The sequence below is a fragment of the Ciconia boyciana genome, chromosome 8, assembly GCF_034638445.1.
Source record: "Ciconia boyciana chromosome 8, ASM3463844v1, whole genome shotgun sequence".
In the NCBI taxonomy this organism is placed as follows: domain Eukaryota; kingdom Metazoa; phylum Chordata; class Aves; order Ciconiiformes; family Ciconiidae; genus Ciconia; species Ciconia boyciana.
In genome coordinates this window covers 42769081-42786691 of record NC_132941.1, presented here as the reverse complement: position 1 = coordinate 42786691, position 17611 = coordinate 42769081, and the positions used below count along the sequence as shown (strand labels likewise).

Sequence of the window (17611 nt, the reverse complement as noted above, 5' to 3'; positions counted from 1 at the left end):
GGCGGCGCGGCCTCCCCTCCCCGTCAGGCGCCCGGCACAGCCGCCCGCCCCGCCGCTCCCGCCCCCCCGTGGCGGTGCCGGCGCGGTCGGCGGGGCGGGCCGGGGCCGGCGGGCGGGCCGAGGCGAGCGGAGCGCGCCGCACGCCGCCCAGCGCGAAGATGGCAGCGGGGGAGCCGCAAGCCAAGAAGCTCAAGCTGGAGCAAAAGCAACTGAGGTAACGGGCGGCGGGGCCGCGGGAGGGGCTCTTCTTCACGAAGAAGTCCCAGCGGATACCGGAGGGTCGCTGGGTGCCGCCGGTGCTGCCCCCGGTGGATGACGAGACACGTGTCGCCGCCGTGCGCAAAGTCACGCCGGGAGGGTCCCGCCGCGCCGGGGGCGCCGGGCTGGGCTGGGCTCGGCCGGGCTGGGCGCAGGGCGGTGCGGGCGGCGCCGCCGCGGGACCGCGCTCCCCTCCCGGCGGCGCCGGGCGCACGTGGAGGCGGGCGGCGGGGCCGTCCCGCTGTGCTGCCGCGGCTCCTGCCGCCGTCGCCGTCCTGGTGGCCGCCCCGCGGGTGCCGGTGCCCGGCCCCGGTGTTTGCCCAGAGGCGCCGCCGGGCTGGACGCCCCGCAGCCGGGCAGCGGCGGGCGGGAGCGCTGCTGGCGTGCCGCGGGAAGCGCGGGGACCGCGCCGCCTGGTGTGCGGGGCCCTCGCTTTGCCGTGGGCTCGGGGTCGGTCAGTGCAAACGCGCTTCTGAGCTCCTGGATGGGGTCGTGCGGTGAAACTGAAGGCTGCCTGCAGCTACAACAGCCGGTGTTCGGAATACGGCTTGGGTTGTCACCCCGTGCTCCTCTTCTTTGAAAATATCGTCTGAAAGCCCCGATTAATACCCTTGCGGGGGTCTCTTTCCCTGTTAGACAGGAACTTAGTTATCTAAAAATCCTCGTTAACAGATACATTTTCTTCAGGACACATGGAATATTTTTAAGTGTTTTCATATTGAAATAATCCGTTCCATTTGCTATACTTCCTTATTTGTGTGATCACTGTATAATATCACTGACTGAACCCCATCTGACTGATGGCCGGCACAGAAACGAGTCATTTATTTTTAAGTGTCATAGCAGAGAAATACAAGGTTTCTCAATGCAGGAAGCACGGTCAAAATGAGTACTGAGAGCGCTGTAGTGGAGCTTTTGTGGTGCAGTTTCTGATTTGTTTTCTCGGGATTATTCACATGAATATAACTGTAAGATAGCTGATCTCCTTCCAAGTATTCAGTGTATGAAGTGGATTAATGACATAAGACTTGAAAGGTCCAAAATTACCTTGGCGATAACTAATAACTTGCTCGAATATAGCATAAAAGAGATGTCCTGTAGTACTGAGATGAGAACAGTCCCTTTTGGTACTGATGTCCTCACTGAAAGAACTAATCCTATTAAATTTGTCAAAGTCAGGGTACTTGCTTCTTTGGCAACTGAGTGACTTTTCAAGTCTAATAATAGTTGACAAGCTCAGTTGCAGATAGTGGAAGAGGAAAAATGTAACTGAGCTCTGAAAGCAAATAAATGGCAGGCAGCAGTGTAAAGTTGTAATTAAAAAGCAACGGTTACTTCCCCAGGCCTTAAAGCAAGGTGGGACAAGAAACTGGGAATTGCAGTGTTTCTGTTTATAAAGCTCATTAGAGGAAAGTGCATTTTACCAGCTTCAAGCCTAAACATGAAAAAGCAAAAATTTGAGAACATTATTGAAGTACGGAGTTAAAAATGTAAAGGCTGTTTACAGTGGAGTGAAAGGGCATGGTGACATGCTCCGATAACAACTGATTAAACTGAAAATAATACTTTTATGAGGTACGATGGATAAAACATGGGGAATCTTGTTAGAACTTGTGTGCTCTAATTCTGTTTCAGGTTATTTCAATATGAAGTGTAAACTAGACTCCAGCTCTGTTTCATAAGAGGAGAAATGCCATCATCAGCTGGTGATCAAACAAAGATAATGTGTGCTGTGGGCCGCAGGTTGGACTCATGAAGCTGGTGAGGGGGTTGGACTAGATTTGGCAGACCTTTGCACTTGTTTGAACGTAGTGGCAAGAACGTGTTTGGCCTAGTGCTGCTGTGGGACTTTGTCCAGTGTTAAAAGCCAGTACGGAAGATTCCAGAATGGTCAAGGTTCCTTGACTTTGTTGTATTTGTAATGAGGTTCGGTTGTTAATGCAAAGCACTGCTGCATATGTCAGGAGTATTGGAAACAGTTAACCTACCGATTAGAAAAGAAGTGAAAAATCACTTGAAAATTTTGGGAGGTAATAACTTCATATTTGTTCTACCAAGAATTAGAGAATTAAAGAATTCCTTGTTCTCAACATCTAGATCTGAGACTCTCCAGCCTCTTCAGAAGACCATGTCTAATGGACTCGACAAGGATGGTCTTGTACCTTACTTACTCTCCAATAAGATACAAACCTGAATCTTTCCTGTGGCTACCATGAAAGCTATTTTAATATTAAAAAAATACATTAAAAAGTTAAATTCCGCTGTATAATATAAGCCGAACCTTGTCTACAATAACAAATGTTTCCTTCCCCTATATTTTTTTTCATCATTTTCTCTCTCAAAGTGGCATCAGGGAGGTTTCATGGATACGTATTTTTTTTTTTAGTCCCTTTCGATCCTTTCAGGCAAAGGAAAGCAAATATTGCTCCCTCATGAGGTAGGCAAAGCTGACCGGGTTCAGCTAAAGTTGTTTGAAAGCAATGTAGGATGGCCAGCTTTTGCCACCCATTGAGCAGAACACAAAGCCCGAGACCCAAACTAGCGTTCCCAGCTCAACAATGCGTTGTGCTGACATTAATCTGCTGGGCGGCAGGTTTTGCATTGTCTTTATTGACGGGTGCAAATCCCCGCTAAAACCAACCGGCTTTAGGCAAGGCCATTAATGCGTTCTGTGTTGTTTCAGGCTTCTGACTACATCTCTGCTGTGTGAAATAAAATATCATTGTGTGTGTAAACTGTTCTGTTTGAACAGCGAATAGGCTTGCAAAACTGCAAAGGGCTTGTCAGTGAGTGGTAGCATCAACTTACTAGAAACATCATGAGGCATTACTTTAAAGGAGAATTACTTGGGATTTGTGTCGTTTTGTATTTGGTTTGGTTTTATCTTGGAAGTCTGTGAAAACTGCAACCAGACTTCTGTTAACAGACTGGTACAGTTACGAAAGAATTCGGACGTTCTCTGTAGAGATGTTTGAGCTTATATGTACATGTCTGTATAGCAATATGCATGTGTGTGGAAGGAAAAAATGAACAAACTTGTGAAATCCTCCACTGTGAAGTCCCCTCTGCTGCATTATGGCCTTCTGGCTGTTCTGCAGCTGCTGTACTGATTGAATAGTGGTGACGTGGCTGGCTGTTTGGACAAATCAGTTTATCTACATGAAGACAATGTAAGCATTGAATTTGACAAATACTTTATACTAAAAGTACGAAGTACAATATTCCTTTTCTTCTGTTACTATTAGATATCTCCTCCTTTTCAGAATAAATTATCAGACACTCTGTGGGTAATTGTTATCAAAAGCAGTCCTTTGTTATTACTGTTCCACTAGATTTTAGACAGCTTGATACTGGAGACTGTAAAAAATATTGCTAATTTCGTGCATTTTTAATTTTCTTAATAAGCTGGCTTTTAATTTAGCTTATTCCTTCATCAGCTCTCTACAAATGAAAGAAGATTCTGAATATTTTAAATTAGCTGTGACAAAGCTCTCAGTTAGAATTTAGTAAATCGTTTTTCTTTCTCTTTTATTATCTCTTTTTTTTTTTTTAATTTCACCTCGCTCCCCATTTGTATTCATTTCAGTTTCTGTCTTCATGGCTTATACTTTTCTCACTTTCTAGTTTCTCATATCTGCAAATACGGGTAACTTTTTCCATGTCAGTACTCTTAATGGCCTCTTAGTACAAAGAAAGATCTGAGACTCTAGCACCTTGCTGTGTTTGCTCCCAGAAGAATAAAAGCAATAGACTTTTTCCTCAGATGGATATTTAGATTCGTGTAGAAAGCAGACAAATACTTTTGAAGACACTAGCAACAGGCTTTGCTAATTTTGCTTTATTTAGGACATAACAGCAGCAACCTTCCCTTCAGAACTGCATTGACAGAAATATATCCAAACCCGGAATGACTTGCGGCATGGAAAATACCTCGCTCTTACCGTTCAGGCCCTCATTTCCATTGTTCAGATATATAACTCTCTAATTACTGTTCAGATTGACATGTGTCTTCACCTGGCCTTTGATGTAATCCTGTGGGATTTCTCACAGTGTGTGTCGTATTTCCACAGTTTTGTGTTCTTGTATTGGAGAAGCTTGTAATGGTGTTTTCATCCTTTTAATTAAAAGTAATTCCTTGCTTTACGGGAAGGAGTGTGTAACCTGAGGAAAGAGGAGGTCGAGGGAAGGCTCTTTCTACTCTGGACCGTGGGCATGGCTGGTGTCTCTCGTTACTGATGTTGCCTGCAGCCCACCTGGCAGAAAAGTCATACCGATGAACGAGAGTATAGACATAATAGGCTTTACTAATATCCTGCAGAAAAGTACACCTGACTTGTGTGCTGCCTCCCTGAAGTCAACAGGACTAGTCTTGTCCCTAGAGCTGCTTGCATGCTTGATTACCTGTGGGAGGGGAGCCAGCGCAAATATGCCTATTTCATCATGAATCTTGAAGTTCCTGTGAATTTTTCCCGAGATTTGTGAGTTCCTTCTTTTTCAGCTAATGAAACAGCTTGTTTCATTACTCATCTAATTGGATCTACTCATATTACTTATAAACAGACAAGGAAGGTGCCCGGAAAGGAGGCATGAGTGAACATGGATGTAGTTGAATACAGTGTCAATGCAATAGTGTGAAATGTGCTTTCTGTAGAACAAGACCTTGGCTTACTCTATTATTGCTGAGGTATATTCGATGTTGAAATGTTTGAAGCAAAACTCTGGCTTGTGATTCAAGGTTGTGATATTGAATTTGAGTAGTTACTTACACAGGCATGGTACACAAGTATTTCAGAAAACCAGTTTCAGAAGCAGTGAATGGGTTGCTATCTAAAGGTCATTAATTAGTATTTGCTGGCAATGTGTTGGAAAACCTTATCTTCTTGAAAAAAGTAAATTGAACTTGCAGATACAATGTGAACACTATGTTTTCTCAAGGCTGTTCATTTTCTATTTACATAAATTGCTTCTTAAATAATTTCAATTTACATACTAATATTATTTATATAATAAATATCAAAGCATTTTGTGTGAAGGAGAGAGAAGTCTTTGGGTATTACTTAGAATTCAGTGAAGGGAAAGGGATTTTCTCCATTTTGAACTGTAATCATTTTTGTAATGATTGTTTGACCGCAAAGCTGTTCCACGCTTGGAGGATATGGTAACATAAAGCTACTTGCTGGCTTTATGCTACCTTGGGATTTCATTTACAGTGAAAGATTTTTGTGTTTTTTTTTTTTCTTGTACATTCAGTGGTAGAAAGCAGTTGTAACTGTCTCAAGGGCTAGGCTATTTGACTAGAGTAAGATAGGAAAAAAGTATAGCTGTCTGCAATATGATGAAGACTTAGCAGATTTGTAGACTTTCCTTTGCTCTTACAGCTGTATGGTCTGTGAAGCTGCATTAAAAGAAATGGGATTATGCTATGGAATTTTAAAATAATAATAAAAAAATCTTTTAAATACTTTTCTAGTAGATCCATACAAGATAAAAATACATCTTATTTTATGTTGCAAAATATGAAATTCTCTCTGTAGAAAAGTTTTCAAAACAACCACTGTTCTAGTAGAAAATACGTGCAAGCTCTGCAAAATGCTGTTATTGAAAGAGAATTTGTGGACTTGCTAGTCCACAAAGAGAATTTCTGCTTGCTAGTCCTATTTTATAATGTCTGCTGAGGCTATTATGTAAAAGATCATCCTTCTGTCTTGCAAAGATAGAAGAGTGGGCCGCTTATCTAAGGTTAACCTTAGTTTTGTACTTTGAAGAAATTGACTGAAATATGGGGGTTAATGGAGAACTTTATGTATTGTAAACTGAACAATTTATACCAAATATTTGTGGAGTAAAACATAACACATTAGTCCAAGGGTAAAGCCTAGATTGCTTATATCTTGGATACACAAGTTACAAATGTATAAAATGTATAGTTTCATGGATTACTTCAATAAAGTGCAATTTTAAAAGTTCTCACATGCTTACCTGTTGTTATATCAGGTAGGGCTACAGTTCACTTCTAATTCATACCGTGCTTGAAAGGAAGCATTTTAGTGAAATCACCTGAGGAATAGTTGTTCATCATACGTAGAGGAACTCATATGGTCATGAAGATATCTTCCTTACTGTATAGTAACAGAAGCAGTCGAGAGAAATTGTGGTTAGACCCTGTCAGGTATTATATTTTTATATGCAAAAGCTGTGAATTCCCTATTTCTCTCAGGGATTTCTGAAGCCAAAACACATGTGAAGGCACAGGTCAGCTGCTCCACGCAAGCAGAGCAAATTTGAAAGGTATCAGGGAGGCTGAGCAAACTCAGGCTGGCTGCCTAGCACATACGTGCTGCGACTATGAGTCGAACTTGTGGCACAAGCATCATAAAGTTAATCTATGAATGACCATAAGCAATAAATGGCCATTTTTGCAGGGATACCCTGGTTGCTGTTCCTCCACTTATGTGTCAGGATGTCTAGAATTTCCCTGCCAAGTGACCAAAAAGCGTGTAGTGGTAGGTGATGCCTTGAAGACGTCAGTAACAGTAGAACCTGTGCGTACGTGATAGTACAAGCAAGATGATTGGGCACTTGGGAATAGTTGGAACTTTATAAAGTGCTATTGACGAATGCTGTTGAGGTGTCATATGTGCTATTTCATGAAAGGCTGTTTAATTTTTTAGAAAAATACCCTTTTGATCCTATCTTGCTGAACTGGTAAAAAGTTAGAAACATTGATGGCACCTCATTTGGACTCTGCAGCTTAATATTCATAATATGCAGTTGTATGTTGCAAATTACTGTAAATATAGATCACATTAATGTATTATATCTATTTTCCTTTATATATTCTTGTGTGCTTGTTAAAGCCAGGCAATTATTTATGAGGAAATCTACATCGTGATTTTTTAAAAATGGATTTATTATTTAAAATACAGCGATGGGACCAACAAGACCAAGCTGTGTTCACTTTTGGCAAAAACAACCTCTTCTGACATCAGTTTCATGAATCAGTGTTTCTGGTGCTGGTAAGTTAACAAAATAAGTGCCAAATCTGCACGGGGTAGCAGTAACTTTGACAGCCAAATGAAGAGCAAGCGGGTAGGATGAGCGAAGAATAGGAACCTGGCTTTACCGATGCTTTTCCTTTCTGATACGGCAGTTCTGCTTGAATGTCAGACAGACAAGAAACAGGTTAGGCAACGAAGGGCTGCTCTTTTTTCCCCGCAAACGGTGGCACACAGGCCCGCATCTCATCTGTGTCTCCACTCTTGCCCTCTGGCAGGTTGGAAAGATAGAGTAACGTCTGGTAGCTGCATACCACAGGTGGCTGCCAGGCGCTTCAGCAGCCCGGGGATAAAATAGATCTCCTCTCTGGAACTGAAGTGAGAGCCCGCATCCGCATGGCTAGCCAGCCCTGCCCCAGCACCCGGTTGCGCAGGGACGAGGTCTTCGCTGGCTGTGGGTGCCGATGCCTGGCGGTGGTGGCCGAGGAGGAAGGCTCCACAGAAGGTCACCTGAGGCGGCGTTAAGGTCTGACCCCACACACAAATAAAAAGAGTGAAAAGGCGTTCTTGTCGAGTGTGTGAAAAGCGCGTGTCGGGGGAGGCGTCGGTCAGCGGCTGGGGAGGACGAGTGTTCCTGGGCCGGCGGGCGGACGCCCGGGGCGGGAGCCTGGCCGCTGGCGCTGGGAGCAGCCCCGGCCGGGGGGGCGGTTGGGGTCCCCTTGGGAGCGCAGCAATCCCCACGGCCCTGTGACAGCCGAGGGACAGCGATGCCGCGGGCTCCGCTGGCCATCTTTAATGTGGGCAGTACGGTAGAACTCCGCACCTCTTCGATACCTCAATTAAACATTTTTTTTAATTAGCGCTGGCGACCATAATTGCCTCCTCGGGCTGGGGGAGGGAGGTGACAGGAGGAGGAGGAGGTGGGTGGGAGGCGCGTGCTCTCTGCCCGTACCAAAGATGGCGGCCGGGGACCCCGGGGCGCCGGGCGGGCGGCGCCGCCCGGTACCGTGAGCTTCCGAACCGAGGCGCGGGGCCTGTCGCCAGCGCCCCGAGGCCGCCGCTGCCTCTTCCCGGGGCTCCTCGCGCCCCTCCGCCGCCGCGGAAGGTCCGGGCCCGCCCCCGCCGGCCGTCCAGCCAATGGCGGGGCGCGCGGGCGGGCGGGGCGGGGCGGTGGCGCGCGGGTGGGTCGGCCGAGCCGTGGCCGGCGGCTCAGTCGCGGCTGAGGCGGGCGGCGCGCGGGGCGGTACGTGCAGTGGCCGCAGCTGCCGGCGGGCGCCGGGCGGAGAGGCGACGCCGCTGCTGCCAGCGGGGCTCCGCCGCGGGCGGCCGGGCGGGGAGCCATGCCCACCCTCAGGTAACGCCGAGCCCCGACGCGGCTCCCGCAGCCCAGCCCGGCGCCCCGGGGGAGGGGGCGGCGGGCGCTGATGCGCTCCTGCTCGCGGGGCGGGGGCGCCCGGCGCGGTATTCCGCCGGAGCTCAGCTCTTCCCTCCTTCTCCACCCGTGTAATTTTAGGGTACGGGGTCGCGCGGCTTCGTTCTCTCTCTTCCTCCCTCCCTCCCTTCTTCCCTCTCGCCGCCGCGAGTTGGTTTTGCGGCTGCACGCCCCCGCCCCGCGATCGCGGGACGCGGAGGGAGAGTCGTGCCGGTTCTCTCCCGGCCCCTCAGCCCGGTGGGCCGCCCTCGCGGCTGCGGGGTCACCCGCTCCCTGGGCGCGTGGAGTTTATTTCTGGCGGGCAGGTGGGCGCGCGCCGGCGTCGCCAACTGTCACCAACGGTCGCCCCGGGTGGAGGCTTGCGGCGGCGTCGGGCGATGCCGGTTCCCCAGCGGCTCGCCCGTCCGGCTAGCCCCGGCGCGGTCGCCCGCCCCTGCGCAGGCGAGAGCCCCGAGGAGCGATGCGCCGGACTGGGCCGGGCTCCCGGAGGTGAACCGCGGGGCGGCGGCCGGGGCACGGCCGGGGGTTTCGGGCGGCGTCGCTCTGCGGCGGTGCCGCTGTCAAAGGTAGCGCCTGAGCGCGGGCGGCCACTTTCCGTGGCGGGGTCCCACTCGTGGGGGTGGGAGGACGGATGTCGTAGGACGCCGGCAGCCGCGATTGAACCTTAAAGTATCGCTGTAGCGTGCCATGGCTGGAACCTAATTTTAAATGAATCCCAAATAATGAGAAGCAGGGTAATAACGACAGGTTAGGCTCTTAGCAGTCTGTTGGAACTGCGGTGGTGTCAGTTTATCAGCAATAACTGAAAAATGACAAACCTTTAACATTCAGCAAAAGGAGTTATGACCAGTTTTGCTTCCTAAAACACTTCGTCTTCGGATGGGGTGGTATTGTGAAGTGAACTGGTAACCTTCATCACGTAGTTATTTTGATCAGTCTTGCAGTTGCTAAAGAAATGCCTAAAATGACAGACTCCAAGTTCAATGATCATTCAAGGCAGCTCTTCCACCTCCTCTCTGCATCCTCAAAACTCAATGTATCAGATTTCGCACTGTTTCTGACCGAGAAGTACAGAAGGTAACTCTTTGAAATTGCAGTACTGTCTCACTGTTGGAGCTTGTGGAGTTAGCGCAGCTGTGTAAGGAGCTGGGTAGTAGTGGAACGTTTTTTTTTCTGCGGCAGCCTTGCTTACATAAGGCCAAGGCTTTTAGGCTTGGCTTCTGAGTTGGAACCTGTGAATGTGTCACTAGAAGACTATGAAAGTTTCATAATGAATGAAATAATCGCTGAAGATACTCTTCTAATTCAGTATGGAAACATGTAACTCCCTAGCCAAATATTGCCTTTATTTAAGACCTAAGTAAGGAAAGCACGTGAGCAATCTTACAGGCTACTTGTATGTTTCAGGTCTATAGGCTAAAGTGATTTGCTGACGAGTGATGCAAGGGAAATTGTCTGAACTCTGGAATCATGGAATAATAGTTCTGAGGTACTTTTAGTGCCAGACGAGTTATGGTTAACAGTAAATGTCATCGTACTCACTTATATTTGTGTTGCATAGGTAAGTGGGATGAAAGAAGGATGTTCTTTGTCGAGAGCTTATAGCTATTCAAATGCTATGAACCTGGTACTGTTACTGTTTTGTTTTAACTACATGTATAAATTTTGATAAATTCAAATCTTGTGTTGTATGGGGTTTAACTATGTTCCTTTGTGACAGAAATGGACATGCAGGCTTAGAACATGCACTGTTTGGCCTTACTTTTAAGGGCATAATGAAACCCTATAGAAATACTAACATTTTACATCTTACGAAACTGTATCTTATATTTGTAAATGGAAGACTAGGCATACAGCAGGCTGTTGTGCAATTGGGACACTCAAATGTCCCAATTATGTTTTATTAAGGCTTTCTGACTGTAAAATGTCTTAGCATAAGAATTTAATATTAAGTGTACATTATAGCTGCACAGTAGTATGAGGCTGTTATAGAGCAATAAGAAAGGTGAAATTTTCAACTTGTCTTCCTTTACTATTAGTTACTGTTATGTAGATGAGAATTTTTGCAGCAATTAACAAGAAAAAAAATGAAATGTTTTTTAAGAAATAGTGGGATTTTTTTTAAGCAAGACATGCCAGTATCCAAAGGCTCAAAATATTTCTCTGGCTCTGTGCCAGTATATGGTTTCACTGATATTTTGATGTTGCTCTTCCACTGAAGTGCACAGCAGCATGGGATGATAACAATACTGTGTGATAGTTAGACACAGTACTATTAATGTTCAGCAGCCAACTTGAAACAGGACCATATTTTTAAAAATGCTTGTAACAGTAGAGCATTAGTAATGTATAACCATGATATTGGATGCAGCTTTCCAGATCATTCAGTTACAGGTAATTTTGTTGACTTCTTAAAAATGATTGAAGGGTAGCTCAGTACTGATGTGGGGTTTTTTTTGTTTGGTTGGATTTTTTGTTTTGTTTTCATCCGGTTTGGTTTCATTTCGTTACTTCTGCAACTTTTTGTAAGAGTAATACGTGAAACACTGGCTACTTGTGAAAAATCAATCATCTTGGCAATCTCCAAACGAAATGCCATAATTAGCAGGTGAAGATTTATTTATATTTAATGAATTACAATGCTTGAACTTGTAATTACAACTCACTCTTCATCTATTCCAAAGTTAAATGACAAAGTCATAAAATATATTGCTTGTTGTCAGGAGTTTAGAATCCAAATGCGGTGTACATCCAAGCTTTCTGTAAAGTAAATTACCGTTGTTGCTGTAGTTTTGCGTGCTAGATGGACAGTGTATTTCTGTGTCCAAACAAGTTTTAGATTTGTATGAACATCTTAGTTTAGAGTTTAAAAAGTATATATACTGTTCGTATATATGTACTCTGTGTGTATGCATATATATATACACACAGACACACGTACATACTGACAGTGTACAGTCAATTATATGCCCTTAATTTATGCAGGTGGAGGAGTTGTCACTTGTTTCTTGAAGAGCTGAGCCAACTACTCTTTTGCAATAGGTTAGTCAAGTTAAGCAGGAACATTCTTCTCAGATAATTAGATACAGTACTCCTCTGCAAGAAAAGGAACTGGAGAGAGTCAAGGAGTCTGTGGAGTATATAAGTGTTTGTTCTGTGTCTGTTGCAGAGATGTATTTCCCAAATAACCGATGTATTGTGAAATCTCACAGTTCAGGAAACTATTGCTGCTTCTTCACTATGTTTTACATCTAGTTGGTTGGAAATAATCTGTGAAATTTTAATCAATGCAGGTGTCCAGTGTGATTGAACAGCAAACTTAAGGCCAATAAAGTTCACATGTACTGCTGAAAGTGTTAAACTTGGTGAGAATGTAACAGTTTAATATCTCAGTTTCTTGCTCCAGAGACTTGTAAATTTAGCATTCTCCAGGATCCTAAATATTATGTTTAATTTTATGCTTTTACAAGATGTGACTTTACAGAGTATATGTCATTTTTTTTTAATTTTTATTTTTACAGAGAAGCAAACTGTAGCTAAATAACTGCTATACCTCATGTTGTGCCACAAAAAATCGCAATAGTGTAACAGTGCAGATACTTTGCAGTCCCTCAAGAAGGGAAGGGTGATTTGCACTGCACTGAAATATAGCCAATGCTGGGTTAATCAGGTTGAACATGCTAAGGATTTACACAGCCAAGTCTTTCTCTTTAACAGTAGAAACACTGAACTTTCCAGATCGTGGTTCACAAAGCTTGTGCTAGAAAATACTGATCACAGTGGTGATCTTAAATGTCTGCTTAAACTTGTTGAATTTTTAAAATTTGTGACTTGGAAAGAGATTGTTTAGACTGTTCCCATTGTGCCTGAAAAGGTATTTTTACCAAATGCAGTGTCAGTTAAGGAATGACACAGCTACAGTCTCCAGTACAAATGGAGTGTATGGATTTTTCTCCTTTTTGCCTTTGGAATTCTCCATTCTCCTTTAGAATGTTAATATCTAGTTTTAAGCATGGAAGCTCTAGTACCTTGGGACTTAGTTAATTCAAACATCTAGCTGAAACAACCAAAAATATAGAAATACATGTTAATTGAAAACGCAAGGCTAGCTATTAGTATATATTAGCTTATGTATTTAGATTATTTGCAAAAGTAAGTTGAGTATTATAACCCGTGTACCTCTCTTCTTCATAGAAATCAAACAGTGAATGTACTCAAAGATATGTGTTTGAAAAGCTGTTAAGTTCTGCTATCCTCCATTTGGTTGTGAGAAACAACTATGCTGAAGTTGGGGAGAGTTTGCCCAGAAGTTTCAGGGGGTTTCTGAACATACGCTTACTTAGTCTAGTGATAGCTACCTTGGCTTTTAAAACTTTCCATTCCAGATGGCACCCTACTATACAGCCTCTAGAATACTTGAATGGGGATGATTGTAAAATACTGTGGGAGAAAGAAGGGTTGGGGATGGAACAGGACTTCTTGTATGTCATGTAAAGAGCTGCCTGGATTAAATGGCACTGAAAGTGCTAGTTCCTGCTGGTGATGACGTATTAGGAGTTAGTATGCACGTTACTGGCTTGATAGAGCTTCTGTGGATGCTAAACCAGTACAAAGTTGCTCTTGTGCTGCTTCAAGTATATTGACCAGTATGTTCTGCAGCCTGCAGCTTGTTGAATGTTTGGTAGCTTCTATTTTGCTTTTCTGTTGAACAAGGCAACTTCTTCATAGGTAGTGACCTCAACATGTCAGCTGTATTTCAGAGAGTTTTTAAAGTACAGCTGCTGTTTTCTGGCATACCATACACTTAAGTGCTGATACTTGTCTTGAATAGAAGTTATCCATGACAGGTATTTCTTTCTTAAGTGTAGGTATAAAATTATTGATGTGTAGAATTTCACGGAATGTGAGAATTGGCTAAACATCAAGTACAGGAGCATACAGTTTGGGACAAATCGCATTCAGCACTTTTAGAATTCTGACTTGTTCATTCGTTGTCCTGCAATACTACTGATGCAATACTTAGTTTTTAAAATTGAGAGAATGTCTTGTCTTGGGGCTCCAACTTCAATCCCCTTCATCCTTATGTCTCGTTACCTGTCATCTGTCTCTCCCTCTTCTTCTAACTTGATAGAACTTATGGTTATGCTATTTAGAAGAATCAATCCTCCTTTTCACACTGACAAAAGTATTTAGTGAGTCATAGGTTTTTACTAAGCAGATGTTACCTATCTCAGTTAGGATTGAGCTGGATTTCTGGCTCTGTCTTCACAAAGCAGTGTCTTCCACTTTTCACTTACAGTGAAATGGGCTGTAAAGGCCTGTCTTTAAAGCTACAACAAAAATTAGTATACTTAAAGCATGGTTTGCTGTGTCTCAATATCAAGGTTATTAATCATGTTTTCTACTTCTTCATTTCTGGACTTCAGAATTTAGCATTTAATGGAGGCTGATGTGGCATTGTAAAGAGGAGGAAGTTTGACTGTGTACTTTTGGCAAGTAGCTTCAAATTTGACAAATACTTGTCAGCTAAGGGCTTTTCATAGCAGTTGTGAGACGAAGTAAGTGAATGAGTTTCCAACCTCTGTTGGACACAATTAATGAGATTGTTCCATATCATCCCCTTTCTGCTTGTTTTATAATCTTTTTCTTACCCTGCTGAGTAGAAATTAATGAAATCTATCATTTAATAGGCAGATGTTGAGTCTCTAAAACGTTTTCTTGCTCTATATGGGCCAGAAAAATTGAAAACTTACTCACTTTCTTTGAGACTCAGCTGACAATGTTACGCAGCTTTGGGTAAACTGCAGATAAACTTTGGATCTAACTTCAGTGTTACAGTAGTACTTTTTGGGGGATGGAGAGGCAGGGAATATGCTTTCTCTGCAAATACTTGATAGAGACATAGTAAAGAAGGAGGCGTGTTTGGTGGTCATACTGAAGCTACCTTCAGTGCCTAGAGCAAGGGCTTGCCTTGCCAGTTGGAGGCAGCAGGTGTTAGCTTAGCAAGGAATGTGATGGGTTTGGATGTAGTTTTAGGCAGCCTTCGGGAACAGCTGCATTCACTCCTACTTGACACTAGGCCATGTATCTAATCCTTTGGTATTACTGCATTATCACCCAAGTACACGCTATTCAGGAAAATGTAACACATGGTTTCTGAATGAATCTTAAAAAAAAAAAGTTAAAGCCAGCTCTTTCAGCTGTTTACAGTATCTCTGATGTCTTGTATTTGTGTGGCAGAGATCATGGTGATGAATTTCAAATTGATTAAAAAGTACATACATTATTATCAGTAAATGGCTACACTGTTTAAGATGGCTGACAATGCAGAATCCATAGTCTCTTAATTTCAGTTGATTAAATCAGACTTAAATTGTTAATTATTGGTCAGTAGCAGAGTAAACCCAGCAATGAAGTCTGTTCAGTGAAATTCTTATAACCTGGTCTGATGCTCCCTCTGTCTATAATCTGGTATTACAACCTGAGTGCAATCCTTTAAAACTACAGAATGTGGCATGCAGCTCTAATTCTTTATCTGAGTGAATGATAGCTTGACAGGATATATACCATTATATATTCTTGACTGCTTGCAGTCTGTGTATTGACCAAAGAATATTGTAGGATGATATTTCACTCAAATTTGACTGACTGTCTATATGCTAGGTCTCCATGTGACTACTGCGCTGGGCAAAACATGTATCTTTTTGTTCCTTAGCTGTATTAAAGAAAAACTTTTCTCTCTAATAAAAAAAAGTCTTCAACGTATTATACTAGGAACAGTAAACTAACGCTAAGCTAACTTGAAATAATTGATTCTCTTACAGTGAAAATGTCCTGTTTGGAATGGGAAATCCTCTGCTTGATATCTGTGCAGTTGTGGACAAGGACTTCCTTGACAAGTAAGTCTTAATTTCTTTTTTTTTTTCTTTATGTCAGTTTTGTTTCCAGAATGATGCCTATAAATAAATGGAGGACTACCTCCTTGTGTAATGCTAAGTTTGTGCCGATCTTTGTGGGATTCTGGCCTTATGCTGAAAGAAGCCAAAATTGTATCAGTCATTTGATTGTTCTAACTATGTGAAGCTGTGGTGGTGGTGTCAATGAAAAACTTCAGTGTTTTCATGTGTTTTTGGTATTTATTGTTTTCTATCAATTATTTATTCTAATCTCTTCATGCTGTCTCTGCTAGCCTTTAATTGGAAGCAATCATCAATGTCAGTAAGATGTAGGTAGCTCTTGTATGAATATTTGTATGCTACTTTTGATGTACTATTACAGTGCTCTTTTCTTTCTTCAGTGATAACTTTGGGGCAAATAAGCCATTTCTGTAACAAACCAAGGAAAGTTGTGCAAGTGTACATTTTTTTTGTTTTTTTTATATTCTAATTTATCAGTCAAGAATAGGACCACTTCTTATCAAGTGGTCTGTTATCTTGCTTAAGCTTAGTTGTTATGCTACCATCCATACAACCATATTGCTGAACTGCTGTTTGTGTATTGCTGTAGGCATTAAGCTTACTCGTTCTCTGATGAGCTTAGAGATGTGTCTTTTCAAGAGGTGGAAAGTATAGTTGCTCTTTTTAATCCTTCTGCATGTGCTCACTTTCTTCCAGTTGTTGTTGCCACTTTGTTTCTCTTGTGAACAAGTGATCAGTAAGTTGATTTAATCTTTCAGAGTGCTCACAATTCTTTGTTTAATTTTTAAAGTGTTAATTTTTTTCTCTAGTTGTTCTTTTAGTTATTAATGGGAATACTGGATCAAGAATAAATTTCACATCACCAAATAAAGGACAGGTGCAGAGTTTTTATTTGTGAATGTGTACTGTCAGCCACAAATCTTTTGTTCCAAAGCTTTTAATAATAGCAATAATTTGTTTTGCAATGGATATTTTATCACTCAAGTTTTATCTAAAGGTGTGTTTAAGTGAGAGCCTGAATATTATAAGCTGGAAGCAAAAGACAAGAATGTAATAGAGTGTATCAATCTCAAACATCTGGAACTTTGAATACTCAAGACATAGACTCAATTTCTGAAAAAGTAAATTATTCTGATGTAATTCTCTGCCTTATGTTTCTACTGAAATAACTTGAAAACCAGTCTCTGAATGTAAGTAATGTCCCCACCCCCAACTCAACAATACCCCCCAACTGATCTTTATAAATTGCTGTCATAAAAGAGGTGGTGGGATCTATATTGCGGCAGTGAAATCCTGCAAGAGTGCATTGTCCTTTTCACTGGACCTGATATGCTCTGCAGAATTTAATTTAATTTAAAAAATAGAAGTCTTATGTACTCAAATTGGAGTCCTGTCAGACAAGTTAAATTATCTCCTGGAACAGCATATGCTCTGTGAGCATTTCTTTACTGCCAAAATGCCTTTGTGGGGTATTGCATTATTTAAAGCAGTAAGCAGTCCTCCAACAACAGTTTCACAGGGGACCTGCTGATAGTGTGGTAGCTCTGGTAATAACCTGAAAACTGAGAAGCTTGTCTACCTTCTTCACACATGCCTGATTTTGTTTCTAGCTCCCTATTTGTGAGTGTATGCATGGTAGTTCGTTAACAAACAGACAAGCATGTTTATGCTCTAAGTCCAACTACCCTTTGCAATACTTCCTGGAATGGGAATCAAATCCCATGCTTCCTCAGCTTGTGAAGGGAGATAAAATAAAATAGCAAACCTAGCTGCAGAACAACTGCTAGAATGAAGTTATCTATTCAAATGCTGCAGGGAGGTGCAAGAACATAGATATTTCAGGACTGTGAAGCATTTGACAGAGAAATTGTCAATCATACCAGCCTAGTCTCTCTTTTTTTTTTTTCCTTGTCAAAGACGACGTGCATCCATCTCTAGCCACATAGTGTCAGCTCTTGGTATCTTGGCAGCGATCAAGTAACTCTGGAGTCTGTGTCTCACCTCTTCAA

The 17611-nt window shown here is 42.9% G+C and overlaps 1 protein-coding gene across 6 annotated transcripts in view; it reads left to right on the top strand.

Moving 5' to 3' along the window:
• Positions 1–17611, top strand: part of ADK (adenosine kinase) — a 299664-nt gene that overhangs the window by 602 nt on the left and 281451 nt on the right. For 2 of the 6 annotated variants that reach the window (XM_072869329.1, XM_072869327.1), the window contains exons 1-2: positions 8455–8607; positions 15510–15584. In XM_072869329.1, coding sequence (XP_072725430.1) covers positions 8594–8607; positions 15510–15584 — 89 coding nt within the window. In that variant the 5' untranslated portion in view covers positions 8455–8593. Of the gene's footprint in view, positions 1–7; positions 215–8454; positions 8608–15509; positions 15585–17611 lie in introns of those variants that run through there. The other 4 variants (XM_072869325.1, XM_072869324.1, XM_072869328.1 and 1 more) reach the window with 3 other exon arrangements.